The sequence below is a fragment of the Carettochelys insculpta genome, chromosome 4 (assembly GCF_033958435.1).
Source record: "Carettochelys insculpta isolate YL-2023 chromosome 4, ASM3395843v1, whole genome shotgun sequence".
NCBI classification, from domain to species: domain Eukaryota; kingdom Metazoa; phylum Chordata; order Testudines; family Carettochelyidae; genus Carettochelys; species Carettochelys insculpta.
In genome coordinates, this window is record NC_134140.1 from 77,926,306 (window position 1) to 77,952,760 (window position 26,455).

The 26,455-nt window shown below is 45.5% G+C and overlaps 1 protein-coding gene across 3 annotated transcripts in view; it reads left to right on the forward strand.

The window, feature by feature from the left end:
• The window catches only part of GASK1B (golgi associated kinase 1B), a 37,091-nt gene extending 25,563 nt beyond the window's left edge, over window positions 1-11,528 (forward strand). For 2 of the 3 annotated variants that reach the window (XM_074993130.1, XM_074993132.1), the window contains exons 4-5: window positions 2,979-3,205; window positions 6,921-11,528. In XM_074993130.1, coding sequence (XP_074849231.1) covers window positions 2,979-3,205; window positions 6,921-7,128 — 435 coding nt within the window. In that variant the 3' untranslated portion in view covers window positions 7,129-11,528. Of the gene's footprint in view, window positions 1-477; window positions 2,533-2,978; window positions 3,206-6,920 lie in introns of those variants that run through there. The other variant, XM_074993131.1, reaches the window with a different exon arrangement.
• Window positions 11,529-26,455: the final 14,927 nt, after the last annotated feature.

A 26,455-nucleotide genomic window follows, 5' to 3' on the forward strand; every position in this document is an offset into this window, starting at 1 on the left:
ATTCAGTAATTACACAAACACAAAATAAATTTACATTTTTAACCTGTACCTCATTTCCCCCTCTGTAACATGGAGATAATAGTATCTCACCTCAGTGGCATGTTTTGAAGATAAATTAATGTTTTGTACAGCATCATGTCCATGAGGAAATGCATAATTCTGTATTCACAGCAGGGTTTGACTACTGTGCAGTAAATCAGGAGTAAGGCCAGGCATTGAAGAATGAAGATAAAACTAAATATTGAAGAGCTACTCATTTAGCTGATTGTCATCTGTCTGTGCATTGAATGAGACAGAGGAATAAACAGTATGTAGAAGGCTGTATTATAATGCATTCACATAACAAGGCTGAATATTTCACTTTGCAACTGTAATGCTCTTTTAATATAGCTGTATATATAATATTACTATAATATGCTATAGGATAAAGGATAAGAAGTGGGTCATTACCTCATAAATACATTTTTTGTCTTTCAGGTGCTACTGGACTGCTTACTTTACATGATACAATCCTTTCTTAGGGTATCTAAGTCTGTATCAGTTCTATATATATTCCAGCTGATAGAATTAAATAAGAGGCTTCTTCCAGAAAAGTCTGAGATTTGATTTTACTCTGTGTTACTCAGCTTTGAAACTGGTATCACTCCACTGATTCTTTTTCACAGAGTAACACAAGTGCATGACTGGAATAAGGATATATCTACACTATACATAGAAGTCAATCACAGATACAATATTTTAGCTCCACCAATTGTGTAGATAAAATCAACATATCTGTGATCAACTTCCATGTCTGTCTATGCAGGGAAAGGTCATTCTCCCTTCGACCTTCCTTATTTCTCACCTCTTGCAAGGAGCTCAGGGTTTGACTTTGACCCCTGAGAGCGTCATTTCATGCGTACATGAAATCAGGTAGTCTAGGGGTAGTCTAAGAGAAAAGTGAGTCAGGACCTATAAGTATAATGCAGAGGCTAGGAAATGGGTTTTAATAATAGCTGAATTGTTGGGATCAATATTGAGCTCCCTCGCCACACACACTGACTTTTGTTAAGATTGCTCTGTATTCATGAACCTGTGAAGTTATCTGATAATTTTCTCACAAACTCTGTCAATTGTAAGTAATATCAGGCCTGGATGCTCGACAGGACTTACACAGTGATGCTGGGCATTAAGGTACCTAATTTTGAATTTTTAGATGCCTAAATTTGATTCTCAGAGCCTGAGTTTATTACCTAAGCTCCTATACAATGAATGGGGAGAGATAAGTGCCTTTATATGGTTCATAAAAGCCATCACGTTAAGGGGGCAGCCCCATAAACTAGCCAGTGGGATAGGCTGACAGGAGAAGTGTGTGGTAAAGTACCCCTTCTCCTGAGTTAAGCACCCTAAATCCAGGTTGCAGGGAGGCTTCTATTGCTACTAGAATTCTATATCTGGGGACCCTCATTGGAATTATATGCCTAGCAGTGGGGGAGAAGGAGGACACCTGCTACCTTCTCTCATATCCCTTAGCTCAGTGCTTAGGGTACTCACCTAGGATGTACAAGACTTCTGATTCAAGTCCTTCTAGCCCTGCCCCTGAAGATACACCTCCTCACAGCAGAGACCATTGGTTGTGGGATATTCTGATGTGGGGCCCTCTTGATCTCTCCTGCGGTTGCTCATGTGTTCTGGATTAAATAATTGAAGAGAATTTGGGCCAGAGATAGAGGGGAGAAATGGGAGTGACTTGATAACTTGGTAGCACACTCACACAAGATGTAGGTGATCCAGTACCCCTGCTCCAATGACTATGTAACCATAAGTTGGTTGGTCTGAAGAAGTGGGTCTGTCCCACGAAAGCGCACCTAATAAACTATTTTGCTAGTAGTTAAAATGCTACTTGACTGCTTTTTGTTTTGATAGTGTATAGACTAGCACAGCTTCCTCTCTTTTACTATGTAACCATAGTGGAAGAGCTTCAACACGGAGAATGACTGAGGGTGAACAACCTCAGCATGGCCCACTATTAGACCACTCATCTAACAAGTGGCAGATCTCTGTTGAAATCCATTTTCCCTTTCACGAGGCTGGCAGATTCTGTCTGATTGTCTCCCACATCCCAGATGAGTTTCCTGACCGAGACTAAAATTTATGAGGAAGTTCTTGTTTTTCCCTCCTCCAACTTCCCCAACCTGTATTGTGCAAACTTGCCTCAGGGTTCAGATCTGGTAGGTGTTCTCAGAGTGATTGAACTTTGATTGAACACCCACCTTCCAGAGGGGCTAAGGTGGGAGATAGGCATCTGGATGCTTAAAGGAGGGCAGCAGGGTGCATGCTCAGAAGCAGAAATATCGGCTTCCAAGGGCATAGGCTGAAAAAGTTAGGTGCTACGTTTAGGTGCCTACATGCTTCAGTGAGCATTTTGGCTGCCATAGTGGAGTCTAAAACCTTGGACTTGGACAGTAAGTCCTTTTGTGCATCTGGACCAGTAGGGCCGTGTCTACACGTGCCCCAAACTTCGAAATGGCCATGCAAATGGCCATTTCGAAGTTTACTAATGAAGCGCTGAAATGTATATTCAGTGCTTCATTAGCATGCAGGCGGCAGCGGCACTTCGAAATTGATGCTCCTTGCAGCCGCGCGGTGCGTCCAGACGGGTCTCCTTTTCAAAAGGACGCCGCCTACTTCAAAGTCCCCTTATTCCTATGAGCTGATGGGAATAAGGGGACTTTGAAGTAGGCGGCGTCCTTTCAAAAAGAAGCCCCATCTGGATGCGCCGTGCGGCTGCAAGGAGCATCAATTTTGAACCGCCGCTGCCACCCGCATGCTAATGAAGCGCTGAATATGCATTTCAGCGCTTCATTAGTAAACTTCGAAATGGCCATTTGCGTGGCCATTTCGAAGTTTGGGGCACGTGTAGACGTAGCCTAGGTCTAACAGTCAGATTTTGCACCCTATTGTGTTTCAGTTTGGTGATATGTTATAATCATTTCTAGGTTTACAATCGACTGGACAGAAATTGCTGTGGGTTCAAACCTCGCAAGGAGGATTCCTGTGTTCAGAAAGGACTGAAGCTAAAATGTGAGGATCAAGACTCTATTGACCTGACTCATATTATTCAGAGAAGGCACGATCGTAGGCACTTGGTCTTCATAGATAATAAAGGCTTCTTTGACAGAAGCGAAGACAATCTGGACTTCAAAATATTGCAAGGAATCAAAGAGTAAGTTTTAGGATATCTCACCAAATTTGCATGTTTTTTCCTACCTCTTCCTTTAATCTTTCAAAGTCAAGTCAAAGTCTTTCCTCTCTCCTGAACACACAAACACACAGCCTGAGTGAAAGGGTTTTTCACTAAGGATGTGGTAATGGGATGAAGATTTCTTGTTCCCTAGCCACCAAGAAGACGTTGCACTTGCCCCAGTATCTCTCCTATGTCTCCTTGATAGAGAAATTTGACTAAGCTAGAATCATAGAATCATAGAACACTAGAACTGGAAGAGACCTCAAGAGGTCGTTGAGTCCAGTTGCCTGCCCTCTTGGCAGGACCAAACACCATCTAGATCATCCCCAATAAGTGTCTATCAAACCTGCTTTTAAATATCTTAAAAGATTCCGCAACCTCTGTAGGTAACTTGTTCCAGTGTTTATCCACACTGACTGTTGGGAAGTTTTTCCTAATGTCTAATCTAAACCTCCCTTGCTGCAGTTTAAGCTCCTTGTCCTATCCTCATAGGCCAAGGAGAACAATTTTTCTCCCTCTTCCTTGTACCCCTCCTTTAGGTACTTGAAAACCACTATCATGTCCCCTCTAAGTCTACTCTTTTCTAAAGTAAACAAGCCAGTTCTTTCAGTCTTCCTTCATAGCTCATGTTCTCTAGACATTTAATGATTCTTGTTGCTTCTTCTCTGGACCTTTTCCAATTTCTCCACATCTTTCTTGAAATGTGGTGCCCAGAACTGGACACAATACTTCAATTGAGGCTTAACGAACACTGAGTAGAGGGGAAGAATGACTTCTTGTGTCTTGCTCTCAATGCTCCTGTTAATGCATCTCAGAATCATGTTTGCTTTTTTTGCAACAGCATCACACTGTTGACTCATATTTAACTTGTTGTCCACTCCTAAGTCCCTTTCTGCAGTACTCCTTCCTAGACATATGCATGAGTAGGGGGTGGGGCATAGCAAGTGGGGTTCCTCGGGGATCTGTTTTGGGACCAGTTCTATTCAATATCTTCATCAACGATTTAGATATTGGCATAGAGTATGCTTATTATGTTTGCAGATGATACCAAGCTATGAGAGGGGTTGCAACTGCTTTGAAGGATAGGCTCATAATTCAGAATGATCTGGACAAACTGGAGAAATGATCTGAAGTAAACAGGATGAAATTTAATAAGGACAAATGCAAAGTACTCCACTTAGGAAGAAACAATCAGCTTCTTACATATAAGCCATGTCTACACGTGCACGCTACTTCGAAGTAGCGGCACTAACTTCGAAATAGCGCCCGTCACGGATACACGTGTTGGGCGCTATTTCAATGTTAACATCGACGTTAGGCGGCGAGACGTCGAAGCCGCTAACCCCATGAGGGCAAGGGAATAGCGCCCTACTTCGACGTTCAATGTCAAAGTAGAGACCGTGTAGTCGTTGCACATCCCACAACTTCGAAATAGTGGGGTCCGCCATGGCGGCCATCAGCTGAGGGGTTGAGAGACGCTCTCTCTCCAGCCCCTGTGGGGCTCTATGGTCACCGTGTGCAGCAGCCCTTAGCCCAGGGCTTCTGGCTGCTGCTGCGGCAGCTGGGGATCCATGCTGCATGCACAGGGTCTGCAACCAGTTGTCGGCTCTGTGGATCTTGTGTTGTTTAGTGCAACCGTGTGTGGGAGGGGCCCTTTAAGGGAGCGGCTTGCTGTTGAGTCCGCCCTGTGACCCTGTCTGCAGCTGTGCCTGGCACCCTTATTTCGACGTGTGCTACTTTGGCATGTAGACGTTCCCTCGCAGCGCCTATTTCGATGTGGTGCTGCGCAATGTCGATGTTGAACATCGACGTTGCCAGCCCTGGAGGACATGTAGACGTTATTCATCGAAATAGCCTATTTCGATGTCGCCACATCAAAATAGGCTACTTCGATGTAGGCTTCACGTGTAGACATAGCCATAGAATGGGAAGAGACTGTCTAGGAAGGGTATCAGAGAAATAGACATGTTAGTCTGTATCTTTGAGAACAACAAGAAGTCCTGTGGCACCTTATAGACTAACAGATGTCTTGGAGCATAAGCTTTCGTGGGCAAAGACCCGCTTCGTCAGATACATGAGTGGCGGGGGGTGGGGGGTTCAGAGGAGTATTTAAAGAAGGGGGTCCCAGTAAAAGGTGACCTTGTCAGCTCTGGCCCTCCCTTTTACTTAGATTCCCCTCTTTAAATACTCCTCTGAATCCCACTTGTTATACCCTTCCAGCATGACTGCAAACCATTAATAACTACTCTCTGAGAATGGTTATCCAGCCAGTTATGCGCCCACCTTATAGTGGCCCCATCTAAGTTGTATTTGCTTAGTTTATTGATAAAAAGATCACGTAAGACTGTGCCAAATGCCTTACTAAAGTCTAAGTATACCACATCTACTGCCTCTCCCATATCCACAAGACTTCTTATCCTGTAAAAAAAAGCTATCAGATTGGTGTGGCATGATTTGTTCTTTACAAACTCGTGCTGGCTGTTACCTATCACCTTGTTTTCATCCAGATGCTTGCAGATGATTTCCTTAGTTATTTGCTCCATTATCTTTCACAGCACAGAAGTTAAACTGACTGTTCTGTAGTTTCCTGGGTTGTTCTTTTTTTCCCTTTTTATAGATAGGCACTGTGTTTGCCCTTTTCCAGTCTTCTGGAATCTCTCCCAACTTCTAGGACTTTTCAAAGATGATAGCTAAAGGCACAGAAACCTCCTCTATCAGCTCCTTAAGTATTCTAAAATGCATTTCATCAGGCCCTGGTAACTTAAAGACATCTGATTTTTCTAAGTAATTTTAACTTGTTCTTTATGTATTTTATCCTCTAGACCTACCCCCTTCCCACAAAGCTGTGAGTACACATATTTTTGGGTCTAGGCAGATACTATTATTCCTTGGTGTATCACACATGTGCTAGGTGCTTTATAGGAGAAGATAGGGCAAGATCCTTGCCACGAAAGGCATGACTAACAAAAGCAAGGAGAAGGGAGCAGGGGGGTGCAAGATCAATAAGCCTGTATCAGCTATGAAAATCTGCCCCAGTCTAACTTCACTGGTGGCATTGCATGGTAAAAACCTCTAATGTGGAGATTCTGCAGATGGGTAGGTTATCACAGTACGCAGAAAAATGAGTTTTCCCCTATTTCCCTCCCCTGTGCCTCTGACCTGCTGGTGGCAACACTGAACAACTCTTTCCCTGCTCTAACAGCACCTGTGGAGTGCCACAAACAGCTGATTCACAGTGGTCAAGAAGCTTATGGAGGATGGGGGAGAAATGAGGGTGGGGCACACTGGTAGGGAGGAGATGGGGAGGTAGGAATGGAGCCAGAGCAGGGGCAGGGCTTGGGGAAGAGGGTGAAATGGGTTGGAGTAGCAGTGGGAATAGGCCACACAAGGGTGGAGTCCTTGGTGAATGGGTGGAATGGGTCCAGGGCTTCAGGCTGAGGAGTAGTTTAGCATCCCGGCTAGAGGGCATGTTGCTGCTTATGAGAGCCACTGACAGTAATTAAGACATCAACTCATCAAAGTGCTGCAATGTCTATCTTTTAACTGTGTGAGTAAAAATAAATGGGACCATGTACATACAGATAGCCAGGCTCCGAAATATCTTGGTGACTACATGGAATTAGTTATTAACCACAATGTAAATATTGTAGTTGAGAGTGAGCCAAGGCTGATAAACTCCTTTACACTTTTTCAGGTTCCCTGAATCTGCAATTTCAGTGCTGAAAAGCCAACGCTTGCGAGAGAAGCTTCTTCAGTCTCTGTTCCTTGACAAAGTATATTGGGAGAGCCAAGGAGGTCGCCGAGGAATTGAAAAACTTATTGATGTAGTAGAAAGACGGGCCAAAATTCTTCTTACCTATATAAATGCACATGGAGCCAAAGTATTACCTATGAATGAATGAAAGTATTTTTAAATCCAACTCTTAAAGCTATATGTATATAAGGCAATAATTGATAGCAAAATTAGTGTTTCCTTTCAAATTCTTTTAATTTCCAAAACTCAACAGTAAACTGGGAAGCCTGGGTTTTTAAAGATATTTGAAAAAAATTATATGCAATAAAAGTGCCAGTTCTCTAACGTTCTTTAAAATCGTTCTAACATGCATTTATTTCTTCCTTCTTCTTCAAAGCCATATACTAAACAGTTTAATATAAATATTGGATTCTCAATCTGCTAAAATTTCATTTATTCTCTCAGCTAAGGACAAATCTGTCTCCACTGGATTCTTTTACCATGTCTTTAATAATTAAGAGTGGGATTTTCAAAAGCGCTCAGCATTGGTGAACTGCTCCTACCAAAGAAAGTTTTAATTTTGATTTAAAAGGGATCAGAGTTAAGCCAACACTGAGCACTTTTGATTGAAATTCCCAATCTGAAAGTATAACCAAGCCTCCAATAGAGACCTTTAATTCATTGAGATGCATTCTTCCTTTTTGTTTCTCTGTAACACAAAAACTTCCCATAGCTCCTATAGCTGGTAGTTTTTTTTAAATTTTAAATTGCATATGTGACATTGTGATATCTAAGGACCAAATTGAGCTCTTTTATAAACAAATATCACTTCCATTGAAGATAATAGAAGTTTGGCCTTGTTGACACATAAAACAGGTCAAAGAAAGAATCTAAATTTTGCCTGGGAACAAGAGTGTCATAATGCTTTGCAGTTAAGCTCACTTTTGAAATTACTGCAACAGAAGCTGTATTAACGTTAGTCACAGAAGTATGCAAGAGGTATAACAACTTATCAATTACTGGTCATCAAATAATAATTTATCAATAACAAACTTTCAATACTTGTTAATGTCACCACTGCAAGGACAAGTACTTCCTCATTAATAATTTATTTGGACCAACACACTCTCTCTCTCTCTCTCTTTTTCTCGGTCTACAGATTGTCCAGGTGTGGTCAGCAGGTTATGTGCCATTTTTTGAGTTTAACAAATACTTGCTGTTTGAATTGTTTGATACAGTGATCCACTTGTATGCACAGTTTCAGTTTGCATGTAACTTGCATTAACCTGAATTAAGTGCTAATTGAAAGCACTCCAGCCCTCGGCTCCCCTAGCTCGGGGAAGCAGGGGAGAAGCCTTGTGGCAGCAGCTGTCTGCCCTCGGGGCTCCCCCAGCTGGGGGAGTTGGGTGGGCAGACAGCCATGTTGGCACAGCTTCTCCCCGGCTTCCCTCAGCTGGGGGAGCCAGGGAGAAGCTGCGTCTGGATCCCGCAAGTCCAGGGATGCTGGGAGGCAGGCTGCCGCCTGGTTCCAGACTCTCCCCCCGACTTATGTGAAATGTGAGTTATGTGAGGGTGCTCAGGAATGCAACCCTTGTCTAACTCAGGGGACTACTGTACTTATGGAACACATGATAGATTTTTGTTCCCTGTTGGACTGAATCCAACCCCAAGAATCTGGTTCCCACATAGCTGGTGGTTATTAGAAATTCTTTATTAGCTTTCTGTATATATTCTGCTATATTAGAGTACACATTTTTGTTTCTGCAAATATTCCTGGTAATAAACTCATTTTCTAGAATTCTGACAGGAATCAAACATAGAAGGGAAATGAATCTTGTTAAAATTAGAACAGAAAATATTGTTTTTAGTGTTCTCTTAGCTCTGAATGTAGCCTCTGGTGTTCCATTAAGAACACCCACTGTTCTCCAAGGCTACATCTACACTGACTGTGGAAGATCAACTGCTTAGGTTTGATCTTCCAGGTTGCTCTTTTGCGCACGCATGAAATGATGCATCCTGGGGCCAACGTCAATCCCAGAACTTCTCATGAGCTTCAAGGATTAAGGAAGGTCAATGGGAGGAGCACTCCTGTCAACCTTCTGTCATGAAGACAGGCACAGAAGTCAATGGCTGCAAAGTAGATTGTTGGTACGCAATTGGCACACCAAAAATTGTGTGGCAGCCATCGATCTTCCGGGCAAGTGTAAACGTAGCCCAAGAAGATATTTTGTCATTAGATGGGACAAATCAGAAAACATCAATGTAGCATATCCTCAAGCAGCTTCAGTTGTAGTGGCATTCACTTCAAAAACCTATGACAACTCACTCCAGCTGAAGACCTGGCAGAAGTATTTCTGTATAGAGGGGTATTTCTGAATAGAGGGGTATTGGGAAAGTGAGACATTATCCACCAGTCATAGGCTAAGGTTATGCTACAGTGCTCTGTCAACAGAAGTTACTGTCAGAAGAGATTTCCCAACAAAGCTTCTGTTGACAGAGTACAGCCACATACAGAAGCCAATTGGATGAGTGGTCTGCTCCTTCGACAGAGAAGACAGACTGTCCGGTGGCTCTCTCAAAAAAGCAGGCACCTGGAAGCACAGCAGACAGGGCTGCCCATTGTTCTGGGTGCCTTGTGTGTTGTGAGAAGACCCCTGAGATCATCCACTTAGCTTTTCTGTTGACAGAATTTGTCAATGGCAGCGTTATGCCTCATGGCTGAGAGGCAGAACACTGCCAGAGAAAGCGCTGAGTTTTGCTAACAAAACGCATTTTGTGTGTGGATGTTCCACGAATTTTGTTGACAAAACCAGGGTTTTGTTGGCAAAACTTGCTAGTGTAACCCTAGCCATTGTGAATAAGACTTTTCCTAGGTCCTAACTTGCTTCCTGACATAACAAAACACAAATCAGTATTGAAAACAATAGCAATATAGCTGCCTCTTCGTATTCAGCAGACATTCAAGTTTCTTCTCCTTTTGGAAATGTAAGTATTTAGCAGAGCACGTTACATGTGTCTATACATTCCCATCTCTGACAATGTACGTAAATAGTGTTTTTCCATAATGAGAAATTTAAATACTGTTGTACGTGACTTTTTTATTTAAAAAGTTTTAAATGAGTTGGATTCCATCACTGACAGCAGATGCATCTCTCAAAATAGTGTAAATTCGAAGTAGCGTCAGTGGAGTTCTGCTGGTGTGAGTGGAAACTCAGGCCCTCAGTTTTGCATTAACTTATGGGTTCAGTGAGCCAATGCCTAGGGAAAGGTAGTTATCAAATAGGAGAAAGAAATGGAATTCAGGGAGCGTTCTGACATTCTTTCATTTTCAGTGGACTCAGTGCTAGAGGTAGGTGTGCCAGGAATGCTGCCATACCCAGGGAACTGAACACTGTGTATGGGAGTGGGGGCAGTGCTGAAAGTTATTTAACCATTTTGTAAGCCTTTCAAGCCACTGGGCATAGTAGCACCCCTAGCACCACTTGTTCCAGCGCTGTCTGGGATGTAGGCATTCTAGTACTGGGTCAGCTTCAGAGAAAATTCTTTCCAGTGTTTGTGTAGGATGCTACAATTTGCACATTGTTCCCCTACATCATAGTGCCTTAATGTTTCTATATATAGCCCTTCAGTTTAAGGGCCTCATCTTGCACCCCATAATTAAATGCAAAGTCCACTAACTTATGCAAAGGCTCTCATTGATTTTAAGGAGTACTGATACAAAAGTGGGACATAAGATAAGGCCTTGATTTATTACCAATAATAGTTACAATAAATACAATTCTGGGAAGCAATTGTCACCTTTGGTATTATTTGTCCCAATATTGTTTAACATGGTGCTGCATACAATATTGTTAATGATCCGAAGAATGATGACTAATACAAGGCATAAACTATGGGATAGTTGAAGTAAAGATAACTATGTGTTTTTAATTGACAAATGGTGAAGGATTTCACCATAAAAAAAAGAATTCTGCACATTTCAAGTGCACTTATATAACTTCTTATGAAGTGATTTTAGCCAAACATTCTACATAGTTTTTTTTATTATTATTGTTTCCTGCCAGTATGTTCAAACAGAAGAGATCGGTTCTGACCTCAGCAGCTGGAATAAAGCTTGTAGTTAGATTAATTTTACTTCATATTAAAAACAACCACCTGACAATGAAATGACACTCCTCTCTGAAAACCAGACTAAAACAAATCCATTAAAAATAAGCCTTGTTATGTCAGTGTTGGGCATCCACTGACAGCAAAGAAATTGCGGAGGCTTGCTTTAGTCATTCACTCACACATCATCTGTGCTGGGCTACATTCCATTTATGGACATATGGGACCAGTCAGTGCTTCATGTTCCACATTAGCTAGAGGGGTGTAGCCAATGGCAGGAATGCCAAGTCTGTGGGTGGGTGAAAGAAACTGTGTCATTCTTGAGTTTGTCTGAAAACCAGAACTACATAAAATGGAATTATAAAAAAAAAAGTAAGAACATCAAAGATTGAATAACACTGAAAGACAGAGTACAAAGCAAATAACATGATCACAGATACCTTGAATTTCCTCTACAGTGAGCCAGCATGTTTAATAGTCTTGAAAATTTAAATTTTCAGAAATACAGAAGATAAGAATTTTTGTTCAAAACATTGCTACCAATATTCCTTCTTCATCATATCATAAAATTATATATAAGATATTGCTCAAAAACTGTCCATAAATGACATGATTATAAAACAATATATATGCGTGTATATAGAATGACTACATTAAGCACGAATTTCCTGTTGGCCTGTAACTCTGCACCTATAAGTTCTGGGAATGTCTCTTTATAGATATATATGTAAAGTAGTTAGCTGTGCACACAAATGTTTTTTGTATGTACAGTTTACGTATACAGTTACCTAATTTGTAAGTATAAATGCCTAATCGCATACCCATGTGTGGGTTGGTAAATTAAAGATTTTCTTCCAAAAAGTACAGTATCTTACTCTGATAATATTTCTGTATAAAATTTGCTATTAAATGGAGAAAAATAATAAAATGTTTATCTGAGTATAAATTAACTAACAGTAGAATATTAGTTCTGAGATGTTTTCTTAAGACAGTAAAACTTTATGTTTAGCTTTACATTCAATAATGAATCTCTTCTGTCTTTTGACTTTGAATATTTTAAAAATGTCATTGTAGTGTGTTTTAAAATTAACACTAAAATTGTCATAAGTAATTAATCATTTAGGCAATTATTTCTGGAGTGTGTGTACATGTGCGTGTCTTTGTATTTTGGACTATAAAGAATAAAATGAGTATATTCACTGGGTTTTTAGTTGAGATCCCTGTCTTTTCCTATAGTAGCAAGATCTGAAGGAATTAAAACTCTTACAGTACAGTTCTGATGGTCCATATTTTTAAAAGAATTATAGGCTTGAAGCTGCTTCTTTCAATAAACAATCCAGATTAGATTATGAAGCTTTTCCCATGGAAACATTTTGTAGTCATTTACTCATTTGACTTTTAATGCTTACGTACTAAATGTGGTTGACTAGCAACGAAGCCTGTGAGAACTGTGGTATTACTTACTGTAGCCTACTTTTACTCAAGCATTTTTGTTTAAATAAAAATACTTTTTTTTTTTAAATGTGAAAAGAAAACCCACATCCATTTGTGGTGATGTCCTGATGTCAGAAAGACATGATTTATAGTGGTAAATTTTGTAAAAGAATTAACAGGCTTTGGAACAAAAAGCTGAAATCCCTGTCTTGTAACAGCTAAGCAGATACAATAGCCCAAGAAATTTTAGTTTTTAAAGTTTCTGGAGTATATGTTTCATCAGAAACCAAAAATACGCTTATAGGCAACACTAAGATTTGTATGCCTTCTTACCTGTCCATGAAACAAGTAATTATGTAGAGTTTATAATTCCTATTTCTGTATTTGCCGTCCCATACTCTGGGTGTCCTCAAGCCTCTGACTGGCAGATGCTGGGTGGATCACAGAATAATTCTTGTGTTCTGTTCATTCCCCTGACACATCTAGTATTGGCCATTGTTGGAAAACAGAATACTGGACTATATGGATTTTGGTTGGTTTCAGTATCAGCATTCTTAAGTTCTTATAATTAATTATAAATCTTTAAGTGATTGCCTTAACATTTTTTTATATTTTAGGTCAAATTCTCTTCTCACTTGTACTAGTATAAATCCACAGTAGCATTGCTGAATTAGTTACACTGTGAGTAAAAACAGGATTTAACTGAATGGGGTTACTTCAGATTCCCAGTTGTATACTCAAGAGCAGAGGGACTGTTGGTGACCCTAAGTCTGTGCTTAGAAGGTAAAACCTACTTATGGTATCAAATCTCTTATGCAGGTGGGTCCTGTAAATTGCCTCTGCAACACCATCCCTTCCCAAGACACGTTGATGGCTTATGCTGTGTGGAAAAGGGGACGGATGTTAATCTGCCTGAGTGCGGGTAGGGATGGGGAACGCAAATCAGTGCAGAGTTTAGGTTGAAAAGTTAATAACCCTGGGACTCTGGGGATCCTTCCATGACCAGGTATCTGTTTTAAAGGACTGAAAGCGTGACTCCAAAAAAGTATTCAGGAGCATTGCATGGGATACTAAGGTGGAGCAGAGTATTCTGCCTCCAGTCAGGAGACACTCAATTCCTGCTGATGTTTTGGGCTTGAAACTGGTCTCCTGGGAGCTGCTCCTGGGAGCAGTTTGGCCCTAAATCCCAGACAAAGAATTTTGGTGATCAGAATTTAGACATTTGAGCTCAGTAATTAAAATGACACCTGGTTCTCTTGCCAGATATTACGGTATCAACTGAGTGTGACATGAGCACTTCATAGCTATGTCAACACTGGAACGCTATGTCGAAGTAGCATATTACAAAGTAGCGACATTGAAATAAGCTACTTCGACGCGTAGCATCCACACATCCTCCGGGGCTGATGCAATTGACCCTACATTGAAAGCAGCCCCACAGGGGAGCATCTACACATAAAAGCCACCCCAATCAAAATAAGGGGGCTAGGAAGGCCTATGGATGGGGTCATAGGGCGGACTAGCCCTTCCGGGGCAACACCAAACCTCTCCCTTAAACAGCACCCCCCAGACACACTTGGCCTGCACAGCATGAGATCTGCAGAGCTGACAACAGGTTGCAGACCCCGTGCACACAGCATGGACCCCCAGCTGCAACAGCAGCAGCAGCCAGAAGCCCTCAGAGCCATCTCCAACGCAGGGGTCACCCTGCTTGGCACCGCGCAGGAGGCTGCCCAGCACCTACTGGAAGATGAGCCCTCCTCGGGGGGATGAAGGGGCCGCCCCAGACCACAATGAGGCCCTCCCAGCCTCGCCCCGCTGGGCATACCACTGGCTATGGAGGTACCCCACCAGCACAGAGTGGTGGGAGTAGCTGGTCCTTGAGCAGTGGGATGATGACCACTGGCTCCAGAATTTCCAGAAGAGCTGGCAGACATTCCTCAAGCTCTGTCATTGGCTCACACCTGCCCCAAAGCACCAGGACACCCCTACGCAGCGTGCCCTCACTGTCGAGAAACGGGTCGGCATTGCTGTCTGGAAGCTGGCCACTCCAGACAGCTACCAATCCATAGGACAGCAGTTCAGAGTGAGCAAGACCACCGTTGGGGCTGTCATCATGGAGGTAAGGAGGCCTGGGAGGGGAGCCTGGGGGGTGGGGAGAGCCTGGGAGGTGGTGGCGGGGAAGAGCCAGGCACACCCCTCACAGGTGCTCATGTCCTCCCCCCACAGGTGGTCTGTGCACTGAACGTTCTGCTGCTCCACAGGCTTGTGCAGCTCGGGGACCTGGATACAGCCATTGCGGGGTTTGCTGGCACAGGGTTCCCCAACTACCTCAGGGCAGTGGACGGAACCCACATCCCTATCCATGCCCCGGAGCACAGCGGAGGACGCTTCCTGAACAGGAAGGGCTACCACTTGGTGGTCCTACCGGCCATAGTGGACAGCCGGGGCTGCTTCCAGGACATATATGTTGACTGGCCTGGCAGCACCCACGACGCCCACATTTTTAGGAACTCGGGGCTGTGCCACTGGCTGGAGGTGGGGACCTACATCCCCCAGAGGGGGAACACCACCATGGACCTCTGCCTTGTGGCAGATGTGGCCTACCTGCTCTAGCCCTGGCTTATGCTGTGCCAGCCAGGAGGGGTTCAACACCTGGCTGAACCATGAGCACCAGGTGGTCGAGTGGACTTTTGGCCACCTCAAAGGCTGCTGGCAGTACTTCCTCACCCACCTGGATGTGGGACTCCCCAACATCCCCCAGACTGTGGGCATGTGCTGTGCACTCCACAACCTGGTGGAGAGCAAGGGGGAGGCCTTTGTGCAGGGCTGGGCTGTGGAGGCTGGCACGGCCTACCCCCAGCCAGCTGCCTCCCTGAGCCACCAAGCCAACCACGAGGGGATCCGGGTCTGGGAGGCCCTGAGGGCCCATTTCGACCAGGCTCTGGAGTGAGTGCTGGCATGGCCATCCCTGGTGGGCCATTCACTGCCCCCTGCCACAAAACACTACTGCCCCCACACCCACACTACTGTGCCCTAAGAGCACAGGACAACACTATTTTTTTAAAAAAATAAACCTGAAAATTATTTAAACCAACAAAAACGATGCAATATTTTTAAACAGGAACAGAGGAACTATGTACATTGGGGGGACAGCTACTAAAGCGGGGGGGTGGGACACAACTATTTACAATGAGGTGGGGGGAACTATGTATAAAGCAGGGGGGCCTGAGTGGCCCAGTCCTTGGCCCCTCTACTGTCCATCACCAGTGTGGGGGAGGTGTGACCCATGCCTGAGCCAGAGGCCCTGTTGAGGCCGGGTGGGGGCCAGGAGGACCAGCAAATATGGCCATGCTGGGTCCTGAGCCCCACGGTCCTCCCCCTTGGTGAGCTCCAGGGCAGGAGGAGGGCGGCTGGGAGGGACGGCGGCTTGAGTAGAGGGGGCGGCATCTGCTCCAGGGTCTCAGCAATGTGATTGAATGTCTGCCTGAAGGACCCCCAGGCCTCCTGGCGCCAGGCCAGCACTCTCTCCTGCAAGTGGAAGAGGTGCTCCTCCATTTGCAGGTGGTGCTCCGACATCTCCAGCTGGCGCCGGAGGGTGGCTGGGACCTGGGGGTCAGTGGTAACCCGCAGCTGGATCCGGCAGTGGCAGGCTCATTCCAGGGGTGGTCCCTGCTCCGTCGCCTGGCTGCCACGGCATGACTTCCCCAGCGGGCTGTCCAGCACGATGGACACAGTGCCAGCGCTGTCATGGCCCTCAGATGGTGCAGCTGCAGAAAAGAGTGGGGAAGAGAGAGGACAGCCGTTAGTCTGGGCCCTGACCCATGGCCCATATCCCCCTGCCCCCCTGCTGCTGGGTTCCCATCCCCTGTGCCCCAGCATGGGTATGGTGTCCCTATGGGTGACCCTCTTTGTGGGTTCTGCTTCCCCCTACCCCCAGGGATGCAGCATGGTGCTGTCCTTGTGGGGTGGATGCGCTCTGAGGCCATGCTGCTGCTGTCTCCAGACCGCGGTCTGGCTGGGCTGTGGTGGGCTGGGGTCAGCTGGGTGTTGTGGGGGGCCCTGGTCATGTCCCTTGCCTCGCCCCTTAACCTGGGGGTGTGCGCCTGTGGGGTACATACCTGATGGTCCACTCCCATGGTCGGGGGACACCCATTGGGTGAATGCCCTGCTGGAGCTGTGGGAGGGGAGGTCTATGTGGAGCTCCCCATAGCTGGAGCCCTTCTCCTCCATTGTCCCAGGGTTGGGCTCCTCTGGGGGCCCCTCGGGTGCAGGGCTGGCCTCTGGGCTGGACTCCAGCTCCAAGGCCTGCTGGGGCTCCTCGGCTGAGGTGTCAAGGGTGGCCAGGGTGGAGGTGGTGTACTGGGGCCCAGAATCTCCCTGAGCTCCCTGTAAAAGGGGCAAGCAGCAGGGTTGGCCCCAGACCGTCTGGCTGTGCCCCAGGCCCGGGTGTAACCCTGCTGCAGCTCCTTGACTTTACTCCCAACATGGTCAGGAGTGCGGACAGGGTGACCACAGGCGGCCAGGCCCTCGGCCAGCCAAGTGAATGCATCTGCTTTCTGCCAGGTACTCCCCATTACCTGTACCACCTCCTCCTCGCCCCAAAGCCTCAGCAGGTCCCGGATTTCAGAGTCTGTCCAGGAGGGGCCCCGCTGCCTCTCCTCCCCGGCTGGACATCTGGGAGCCCTGGATCCCCCTGGTGGGTGTGCCCTGGGGGCACTCAGGAGGCTGGCTGGCTACCATGAGGGTCTGTGGGGCCTATGGATGGTGTGCAGGGCAGCCCTGTGTCTGTGCTGCTGACTGCACACTCTCAGCTTCCTGCCACAGGATAGCCGGGTGTGTGGTGCTTTAAGGGCTGCTGCATGCAGCAACCATAAAGCCCCACAGGGGCTGGACAGTGCATCTCAACCCCTCAGCTGATTGCCACCATGGAGGACCCTGCTATTTCGAAGTAGCGGGACGCGGATCATCTACACATGCCCTACTTCAACGTTGAATGTCGAAGTAGGGTGCTATTCCCATTTTCTGATGGGGATAGCGATTTCGACATCTTGCTGCCTAAAGTAGATTTCAACTATGAAACAGCGCACGGCACATGTAGACGTGATGTGCGCTATTTTGAAGTTGGGGTGGCTATGACGAAATAACCGGCTCTTGTAGACGCAGCTCATGAGAAGAAGGAAGCTGTAAGTTTTCAAGATATGCCAACATTTTCTTTAGCTACAGGACTATGAGAAGTCGCTTCAGTGTTTCCAGAGATGGATAAGATTCAATTTTGTAAAGTAGGTTGGACTCTATGCCAATTTGAAAGTACTCCAGAAGACCAATTTGTGTATTATCTTTTCTGGATTATAGGGACCTTCATAACAAACTTGCAAAGTACTTCCTACGAATTTTGTTCTTTTTCAGCAATATGTGATCGATCACATATTGTACAAATCGTATTCTCACTGAAAATGTCAATGACTTTTTGTTAAATAAAAATGTGGGTGCCCACTTCCTCCCTAATGTATGTGTATAGCATAGATCAACTGTGTGGGTGTCGCCCAGGGAATGAAAAAAACAATGTTGTTTGTCCTGCTAGTGATGTTTCTTTGAAGCTTACCTCATTCCTCTGTCCCTTGGTGATTGCTCTGTGTAATACTAATGGGTATAGACACTTAAGGGGAAAACTATAGTTTAATGCACTTGTCAAATTGCTGGTAGCAATTTGATTGGAAGATCTTTCAGGAGATCACATCCTGTTCACTGCATATAGGTTCTTATAATGTGCAATTCTGTTAATTGGCTTGATGTGCTGCTACATTGATTTATAGCAGCTGAAGGCCTGGCACAAAATACAGATAAGATATCGATCATATAAATAAAAGATGGGAGATGGTGGGATGCTGTGGGACAGATAAGAGATGGCAAAAAAATGCCTCCTAATGTACTGCAGTCTGCAAAGAATGACGTGACAAGAGCCCCTCTCACCCAGGCCACAGTTCAGTTCAGTCCCCCCAGTCTCTCGCCTCTTTTCCCTCAGGGCTGGGGCTTGCAATAGGGCTCCAGCGCAGGCAGCCCAGCCATTGCTCCAGGGCTCCCTCCTCTGCTGTCTTGGCCTGAAGCTGGTCTGCCTTGTTCTCAAGTGTGGTGCTCTTGCTCTTGTCTCTCCTACACCTCTCCTCCAGTCCTCCCACTCTCTCCTCCTTCCTACACTGCCACTGCGGGGGAAGGGTTAATTAAGCCAGCAGTGGAGTCAGCTGGCCCCAGTGTCCCCAAGCCAGCTCCCTCCCAGCTGTTACTGATTGCCCTGCTGCCTTCTGTGTCTATTACCAGGCCTTTTATCCCCCTTTTGGCTGCTTCCCCCTCCCCACACACACACAAAGGAGCCCTCTGGCCTGACCCTGTCACATAACACACACCTGTGCCCCGCCTGTTCAACACCATGGGATTGTGCTACCTGTGTCAGGAAACAGTGCACCCTAGATAAGCCATCCATGTTTCCATGCTGGACTCCTGATCTGTGCTGCACCCGGAAATGGAGCGGCTGTAGAGATGGAAACCGCCTGGTTGCCCTTGCATTCTTGTCCTGGTTGTGGAGCATCCATTGTAGGGGTGCACAGTCACTGACAAGGGTAAACTTTCACCTGAGGAGGTAATAGCGGAGACTTTCCATGGCCCATTTCACTTCGAGGCATTCTTTCTCTATTACCACATATCTTTGTTCCTGTGGAGGTGCTTCCTACTCAGGTACAGAGCTGTGTGTTCTTCCTCCCCAGCCATTTGCAACAGCACTGCCCCAACACTACTTCTGACGCATCAGCCTGCAGGATAAACTCCTTTTTGAAATCAGTGGCTATAGGGACTGGGTCATTGCAAAGGGCAGTTTTCAGATCCGCAAAAGCTTCTTCTGCTGCCATCGTCCCCTTTACGACATCAGGGTCATGGGCTCTGGTCAGGTCAGTAAAGAGGTATGCCCTGAAAGCAAAGTGGGGAATGAATCTGCAGTAATGCGCAACCAGTCCTAGGAATGCCCTGACCTGCTTCTTCCTGTTTGGGTGGGGCCAATTTTGTATTGCCTCTACTTTGTTGAGTTGGGGGCTTCACTACGCCACTTCCTACAATGTACCAAAGGTATTAGCTTCCGTTAGCCCAATCGCACACAGTGGGATTTGCGGTGAGGCCAGCTCTCCTTACGGTCTCCAGTAGAGCCTCCACTTTCTCGAGGTGTGTCCCCCAAGCCAGACAGTGGACAACAACATTGTCTAAATAAGCAGCCACATATTTGGCATGTGCATGTAATAGCTTGTCCATGAGCCTTTGGAATGTTGTGAGGGCCCTATGTATGCTGCAAGAGCCCATCTGGACTTGAGAAGGCTGTCTTTTCTTTGGCTCCTGGGGCCAGAGGGACCTGCCAGTTACCCTTGGTTAAATCAAGTGTAGACAGAAATCGAGCCTTTCCCCAATTGGTCAATTAGCTCATCTACCCAATGCATGGGGTAGCAGTCAAACTTGGATATCTCATTCAGTCTGTGGAAGTCATTGCAAAACCATAGGCTTCCATACTTTTCCTGGGAGGGTCCACCAGCCCCAACCCCAAATGAGCTGGGACCTGCTTCTGGCTCACCTACTTCCAGGGTTCTTCTCCTTGTAGTTGGGCAGGTTTACCCCCACTGCAAGTGCCTGCTTCAGCTTTTGGGCCAATATTTTTGTCCCCAACTTCTTAGTTGCCCTCCTCTCCCACCTCATCTTCCAGGACTTCTCTGGCACAGAGAACAGGTCTTAAGAAAATTCATGGAAAACTGGAAAAGGGCTATCTCCTTCTGCCCAGTCTCGTGGTAGCAGGCCATTAAACCCAGGGAAGTCCCATCCTATGACCACCAGATACAGAAGCTGGGGGACCATCCCGCAGTTACATTTATGACACTCCTCTGAAGTGCTATCATCACAGTGATGGTGGGGTAATAATTAACATCCCCATGCATGCAAGAAATCCCAGTGCATTTAGCTCGGGTCAGCTGGTCCTGTCCCCATTAGCTTCCCCAAGACCAGTGTAACTGCACTCCCTGAGTCTATTAATGCAGTGGTTTCTATTCCATTCATTTTCTTGGATCAGGTAGACTGGTGTGGGGCATCAGCAATCCTAGCAAGGTTGATCAGAACACAGGGAATCTTGCAGATTCCTCAAGTCGCACTGTATGTGCCCTTCTCCCTATTAGGGCACTGCATTGCTATGTGCCCTATTTCTCCACAGACATAACATCCTGTATGGAGCATCCATTTCTTTGGGTGTTGGGTCTTGCTCCTTAGCTCTCCCTACCCAAGTCCCTAAGTCCCTTGACAACCTCCATCATTCTTCTGCCTCACTTTCCTAGGTCCATGCTCGATCTGGGGCTTCAGATACATGGGTCTTTTGGGTGAGGGCGGGCCTTTGACACACTAACTTCCTGGGGAGTCAGGAAAGTTCCTTGGAGGTCAGTTGCCTCTCCACAAAGGCCACGAGCTCATCTAACATCATTCTGCCCAATCCACACCTGCAGGTCTGGTGGTAATCCCTTTGTGTACTTGTCAAGGATGATGGTCTCAATGATCTTCTCTGGGCTGTGGGTCTCAGGTTGCAACCATTTCTAAGCCAGATGGATCAGATTGAATTATTGAGTGTGAGTGGTTCTGTTTTTCTGATATTTCCATTCATGGAATCTGTGAGCTTGCACCACCACCATGACCCCTGCCCACGCCAGAATCTCTACCTTTAGCTGGAAGTAGTTGGAATCGGCTTCCTCCGCCATGTTGAAATATGCCTTCTGGGCCTCCCCACTCAAGATAGGGGCTAAAATACTGGCCCACTGTGCCTGGGCCCAGGCCTCCCACAAGGCTGTCCTTTCAAAGGCCGTGAGATAGGCCTTCACATCCAGACTCATCTTCTGTAAGTAAACACTGGCGTGTAATAGTCGAGTCCTGTCTTCACTTGGCATCTGCAGAGCCAGTGCCTTCACCTGCTCCACCACCTCCTGCAGGATGGCTCGGTCCTGTGTGGCTTGGCTCATCAGCAACAGGTTCGTCTCCTGCTGGATCCAGGTAGCCTCTTGCTGGGCTGCTGTGGCCTGCAGCAGCACCTTTACCACATCCTCCATAGGCATTTTTTCCTTAAGAGGGATCCAGTTAATGTGTCTTAGGGTCGTTGTGAGTCCTAATGGCACAGTCCCACTCTTGGCACCATGTATGACAAGGGCCCTTCTCACCCAGGCCACAGTTCAGTTCAGTCTCTCCAGTCTCTCACCTTGTTTCCCTCAGGGCTCCAAGGCACAGAGCCCAGCCACTGCTCCAGGGACTCTCTCCTCTGCTGTCCTGGCCTGAAACTTGTTTGGCTTGTTCTCAATTTTAGTTCTCTGGGTCTGTCTCTCCTACACCTCTTCCCCAGTCCTCCCACTCTCTCCTCTTCCCTACATTGGAACTGCGTGCGTGCGTGTGTGTGGTGGGGTGTGTGTGGAATTAAAGGCCTTCATTAAACCAGTAGTGGAGTCAGCTGGTCCCAATCTGCTCCAGCCAGCTCCCTCACACTGATTGCCCTGCTGCCTTTTGCTTCCATTTAGCGGGCCTTTTCTCCCTGTTTGGGCTGCTTTTCTCCCGCGCATGAAGGAGCCCTCTGGCCTGACTCTGCCACAATGAGAAATAGACAGTAATTAAATGGATGCATAACATGAACCGTTCTTTCACTATGAATTCCTATTCTTGGCAGGGATTAGATTGCACTGAATTTGGCACTTGTCATATAAATATGGCCTATTGCTCTAAAACTGATCTTGAAATAGGTGAATTCTAACGTTCTCTAAAAACTATTTTGCCTCAGATTATCAGCAGCTTTTCCTTGTTAGCCCCTTGCACTGTCCTTGCTGTTTGATTACGTAGGCTTGGCATGGCATCCTCTGCTAAGGAATGTTATCTGTGCTTCCTTCCACAAAAATGTTAGTTTGGTCATCCCTGGAGGGCTGCTAAGCAGCATAAGCATGTTTTAGTAGTGACAGTCTTCAGCTAGTCATGTGAAACATGTCAAGATTTGGATGGAATTTATTTAGCAAACTGTTACAGAAACAGGTATCAGTGTGAGAGGTAGGTTTATGAAGTGTGAGAACAATGTCTGACAGATGGTAAAAGCTGGCACTGTTTGGGAATTTTTTTAAGAAAACGACAGGTCATATTTCTTAATTCCCTGTGATACACAACATGTCAGCGATAAAAATGGACAGCACTTCCTGCTGTCAGTTTCTCCAGAAAATGAAATACACATTGTAAAAATGCACATTGCTAAAATTGTTGGTGAGCTAAAGGACATTAGCAAGGTATTTGTGGGGCAATTGTAAACATAGATATGGGAAACTGCTGATATCGAAACCGCAGATAATGTTTTATTATAAAACTCTCATGCTCAAGGAAGGGATTAATTACTTGAAGCACAAGATCTAGCTCCAAAAACCTTGGAGTCTCTTTACTGTCTAGCCATCAGCTGAAGTGTGTTGTCAGTAGTAACAAAGTTCTTCCTGCTTAACTCTACCCTTCTACTTCTGTTCTGTCACTGCAGCCATCCTCTTTGTCACTCAGGACTTTAACCTAGGCAATGTCTTTAACACAGGTATTTTTTCTAAGTTTCCACCTTCAGGCTTTATCTACCTCTTGTCCATTCTTTCTCACAACACGTCTAAGACATGACCGGTCTACATCTGACCTATCTACCTCTCTAGCAACTCAGCTAAAACACAGCCAGATGACTATCTTATTGCACAATTTATTGCAACATTCTTTTCTCTGGCCTACACAAATGCAGTCTCTTCGTATGTGTTCAGAATGCTGCTGTAACAATGCTTTTCCTAGCCTGTCATTGATTCATGTCACCCCTTGTTAGCAGTCATCCACTGGTGCCTCCATTGTGTCAAAGGTAAGCTATTTGGTTTAATTTAAAAGCCCTTCATGCAATGGTCCTTGAATTTTTAATATCCATGTGCAGAATAAATTTTGTTCTGTGCACTGAGGCAAGTGTGGATGTGCACTACCAGTGGAAACACGTGATTCTGTCTTTCAAAACAAAAAAGCAGTCAAGTAGCACTTTAAAGACTAACAAAATAATTTATTAGGTGAGACTGGCCTGAAGAAGTGGGTCTGTCCCATGAAAGCTCAAAACAAAACAAAACAAAAGCTTTTTTGTTTTGATAGTATTTAGACGAGCACGGCTCCCTCTCTGTTATGATTCTGTCTATGGGTGCTGTGGTTGCTCTGCTTATTAATTGGGTGGCACCTGACTCTCTCCTGGGTGGCTCTGCAAGTGCTTGGCTTACAGGGAACACTTCCTTCATGGCCTATTCCCACCCTCTCTGTCATCTCTCATTCATGGCCATCCGCTGCATTTTTATCAGATCACAAACCAGCTCAAAATTACCATTAGCTAGAGCCTGATTGCCCAGTTGAGAAGAAAGACCAAGAAGTGACTAGCCAGAGACATTGAGCTCCCCTTTTATTTCTAGTGGGCGTACATTGAGTATATTAGTACATTAGTGCATTAGTACTAGTACATTAAGGGACCATTCCTGGGGCATTATATGTAAGCTTGCATGCTGCTGCCTGTGCTGTGGCTTGAAAACTCCAGTTCTTGAGCTTCCAGACCAACAGCTTCAACAACTGAATTTGTTGTAAAAGGGAAAGAAGAGCATGTTGAAGATGTCTCATTATAGTCACAGTTTTAAAAAAATGTATTAAATGTATTTCAATAAAACATATTTTTTCTCTGAATCTCTCAACCCACGTGTGCCCTCCATGAAGCAGAGATAAGGGAAATGTAGGCCCTTCCGCAGGTTCAAGGCAGTAGTAGCTGCTGAATTGTCACCTACTTGCTAGGAATGGTCCTACCCCCCCCATGCCTCGGTTCCTCTTTTGCAGTAATTGCGAGCACTAGCCTGGAGCTGACTATTTTTGGGCCTTACTGCTTAATGCTTTGAGATACCTCCAGTTGGAGATGGTATGATAAGCCATGAAAATCTGTGCTTCTAGCTGTATCTGGCTGCATAAATGACTATATCAGCATCAACTAAAATGAGACATTAACTCATGTGACAGAATTGTTGATGTATTCTGAGAGTCACAAGAGGTCAAAGAACAAAAGAGGTAAATGCCCCATTAAAATCACAGTCTTCCTCTCCATGGGGCTTTGTGTGCTCTACATCTAAACTTGAACTTGACATGCTTGTTTGCAAGGAGATATAACACCCCAATCCAGCTTTTGTCATCTTGTTAGAGTTTGGCTACGTCTACAAGTGAAGCCAACATCGAAATAGCTTATTTCGATGTAGCAACACGTCTACACGTCCTCCAGGGCTGGCAACGTCGATGTTCAACTTCGACGTTGCACGGCACCACATCGAAATAGGCGCTGCGAGGGTACGTCTACACGCCAAAGTAGCACACATCGAAATAAGGGTGCCAGGCACAGCTGCAGACAGGGTCACAGGGCGGACTCAACAGCAAGCCGCTCCCTTAAAGGGCCCCTCCCAGACACAGTTGCACTAAACAACACAAGATCCACAGAGCTGACAACTGGTTGAAGACCCTGTGCCTGCAGCATGGATCCCCAGCTGCCGCAGCAGCAGCCAGAAGCCCTGGGCTAAGGGCTGCTGCACATGGTGACCATAGAGCCCCGCAGGGGCTGGAGAGAGAGCATCTCTCAACCCCCCAGCTGATGGCCGCCATGGAGGACCCGGCAATTTCGACGTTGCGGGACGCGGATCGTCTACACGGTCCCTACTTCGATGTTGAACGTCGAAGTAGGGCGCTATTCCGATTCCCTCATGAGGTTAGCGACTTCGACATCTCGCTGCTTAACGTCGAAGTTAACTTTGAAATAGCGCCCGACGCGTGTAGCCGCGATGGGCGCTATTTCGAAGTTAGTGCCGCTACTTCGAAGTAGCGTGCACGTGTAGACACAGCTTTTGTGTTCTGAAGCAAGAGAGCCGAAAGGCAAAGAACAACAGATTAAAAGCTCATGCAGTGTCAATATCACAGTGGGAAACAGTTCTTACCTTCCTATCAGGATGAGAGTGATTATCTGTATGGCCATGGAGAGCTGACATGTTTTTAATGGTATGTGGTTGCCTTAGTGCTAAGGGTTCTTTGGTTTTCTGCTGTCAGCTTTACAGCCCATTGGTGATATCCTTCAGCGTTCACAATGGCTGCCTTGCCTACTAAGGAAACAAAATAGTGCTATGTAGCACCCCATGTTCCACTAATAATTTGTCCATATATTCAGTACAAATGCCCCAGGTCTCTGTTTTTTAAGTAAAATTATAGTCAGAAAAACTAAATCCATTTACTTCCTTTGGGTGGGTAAAATGCTGCCAAATTTGGACTGAAAGAGTCTTGTGTGGTGCAACAGTGAAGTGTTTTGAGTGGGAGGAACAAGAGAATCCCACCCTAGAGACAGGGAGTGGAGAACATACTAACTTGGTTGTGGCTAGTAGTTCAACCCAGAAGTTGGGCAGATGATGTAGGTCATGATATGAAAATTGAAGAATATTATGGCAAGAGAGGCTAGCTGTACCCTTCCAAGCTTTTTAATATGGGATTTCTTCTTAAGAGGTGGAATTTTTGCAAATTAAGTGTAAAATTCTGGGGGTTTTAACTGAGCTCCATTGAATCCTTTTTTTCAGCCAGTTAATTCTTTTAACTAAATTTCTCATTCAGAAGTTACCAAAGAGAAATGTGCTTTCCACTTTCATGTGTGGACATGAAGCTATGATAGTCACTCACAAGCATAGAAATGAGATCAATACCATAGTTGTATATTTATTTAAGAACAGGATGAGTGGTTACAAAAAAAGAGTCCTTCTGAATAAACTCTGTTGGAATCTGCTGAATTGAAACATCACAGGTTTAAGTATGACACATTCATCCTCACAATGTGATTATAGCCAGAAGAAGTCCTGCATTTT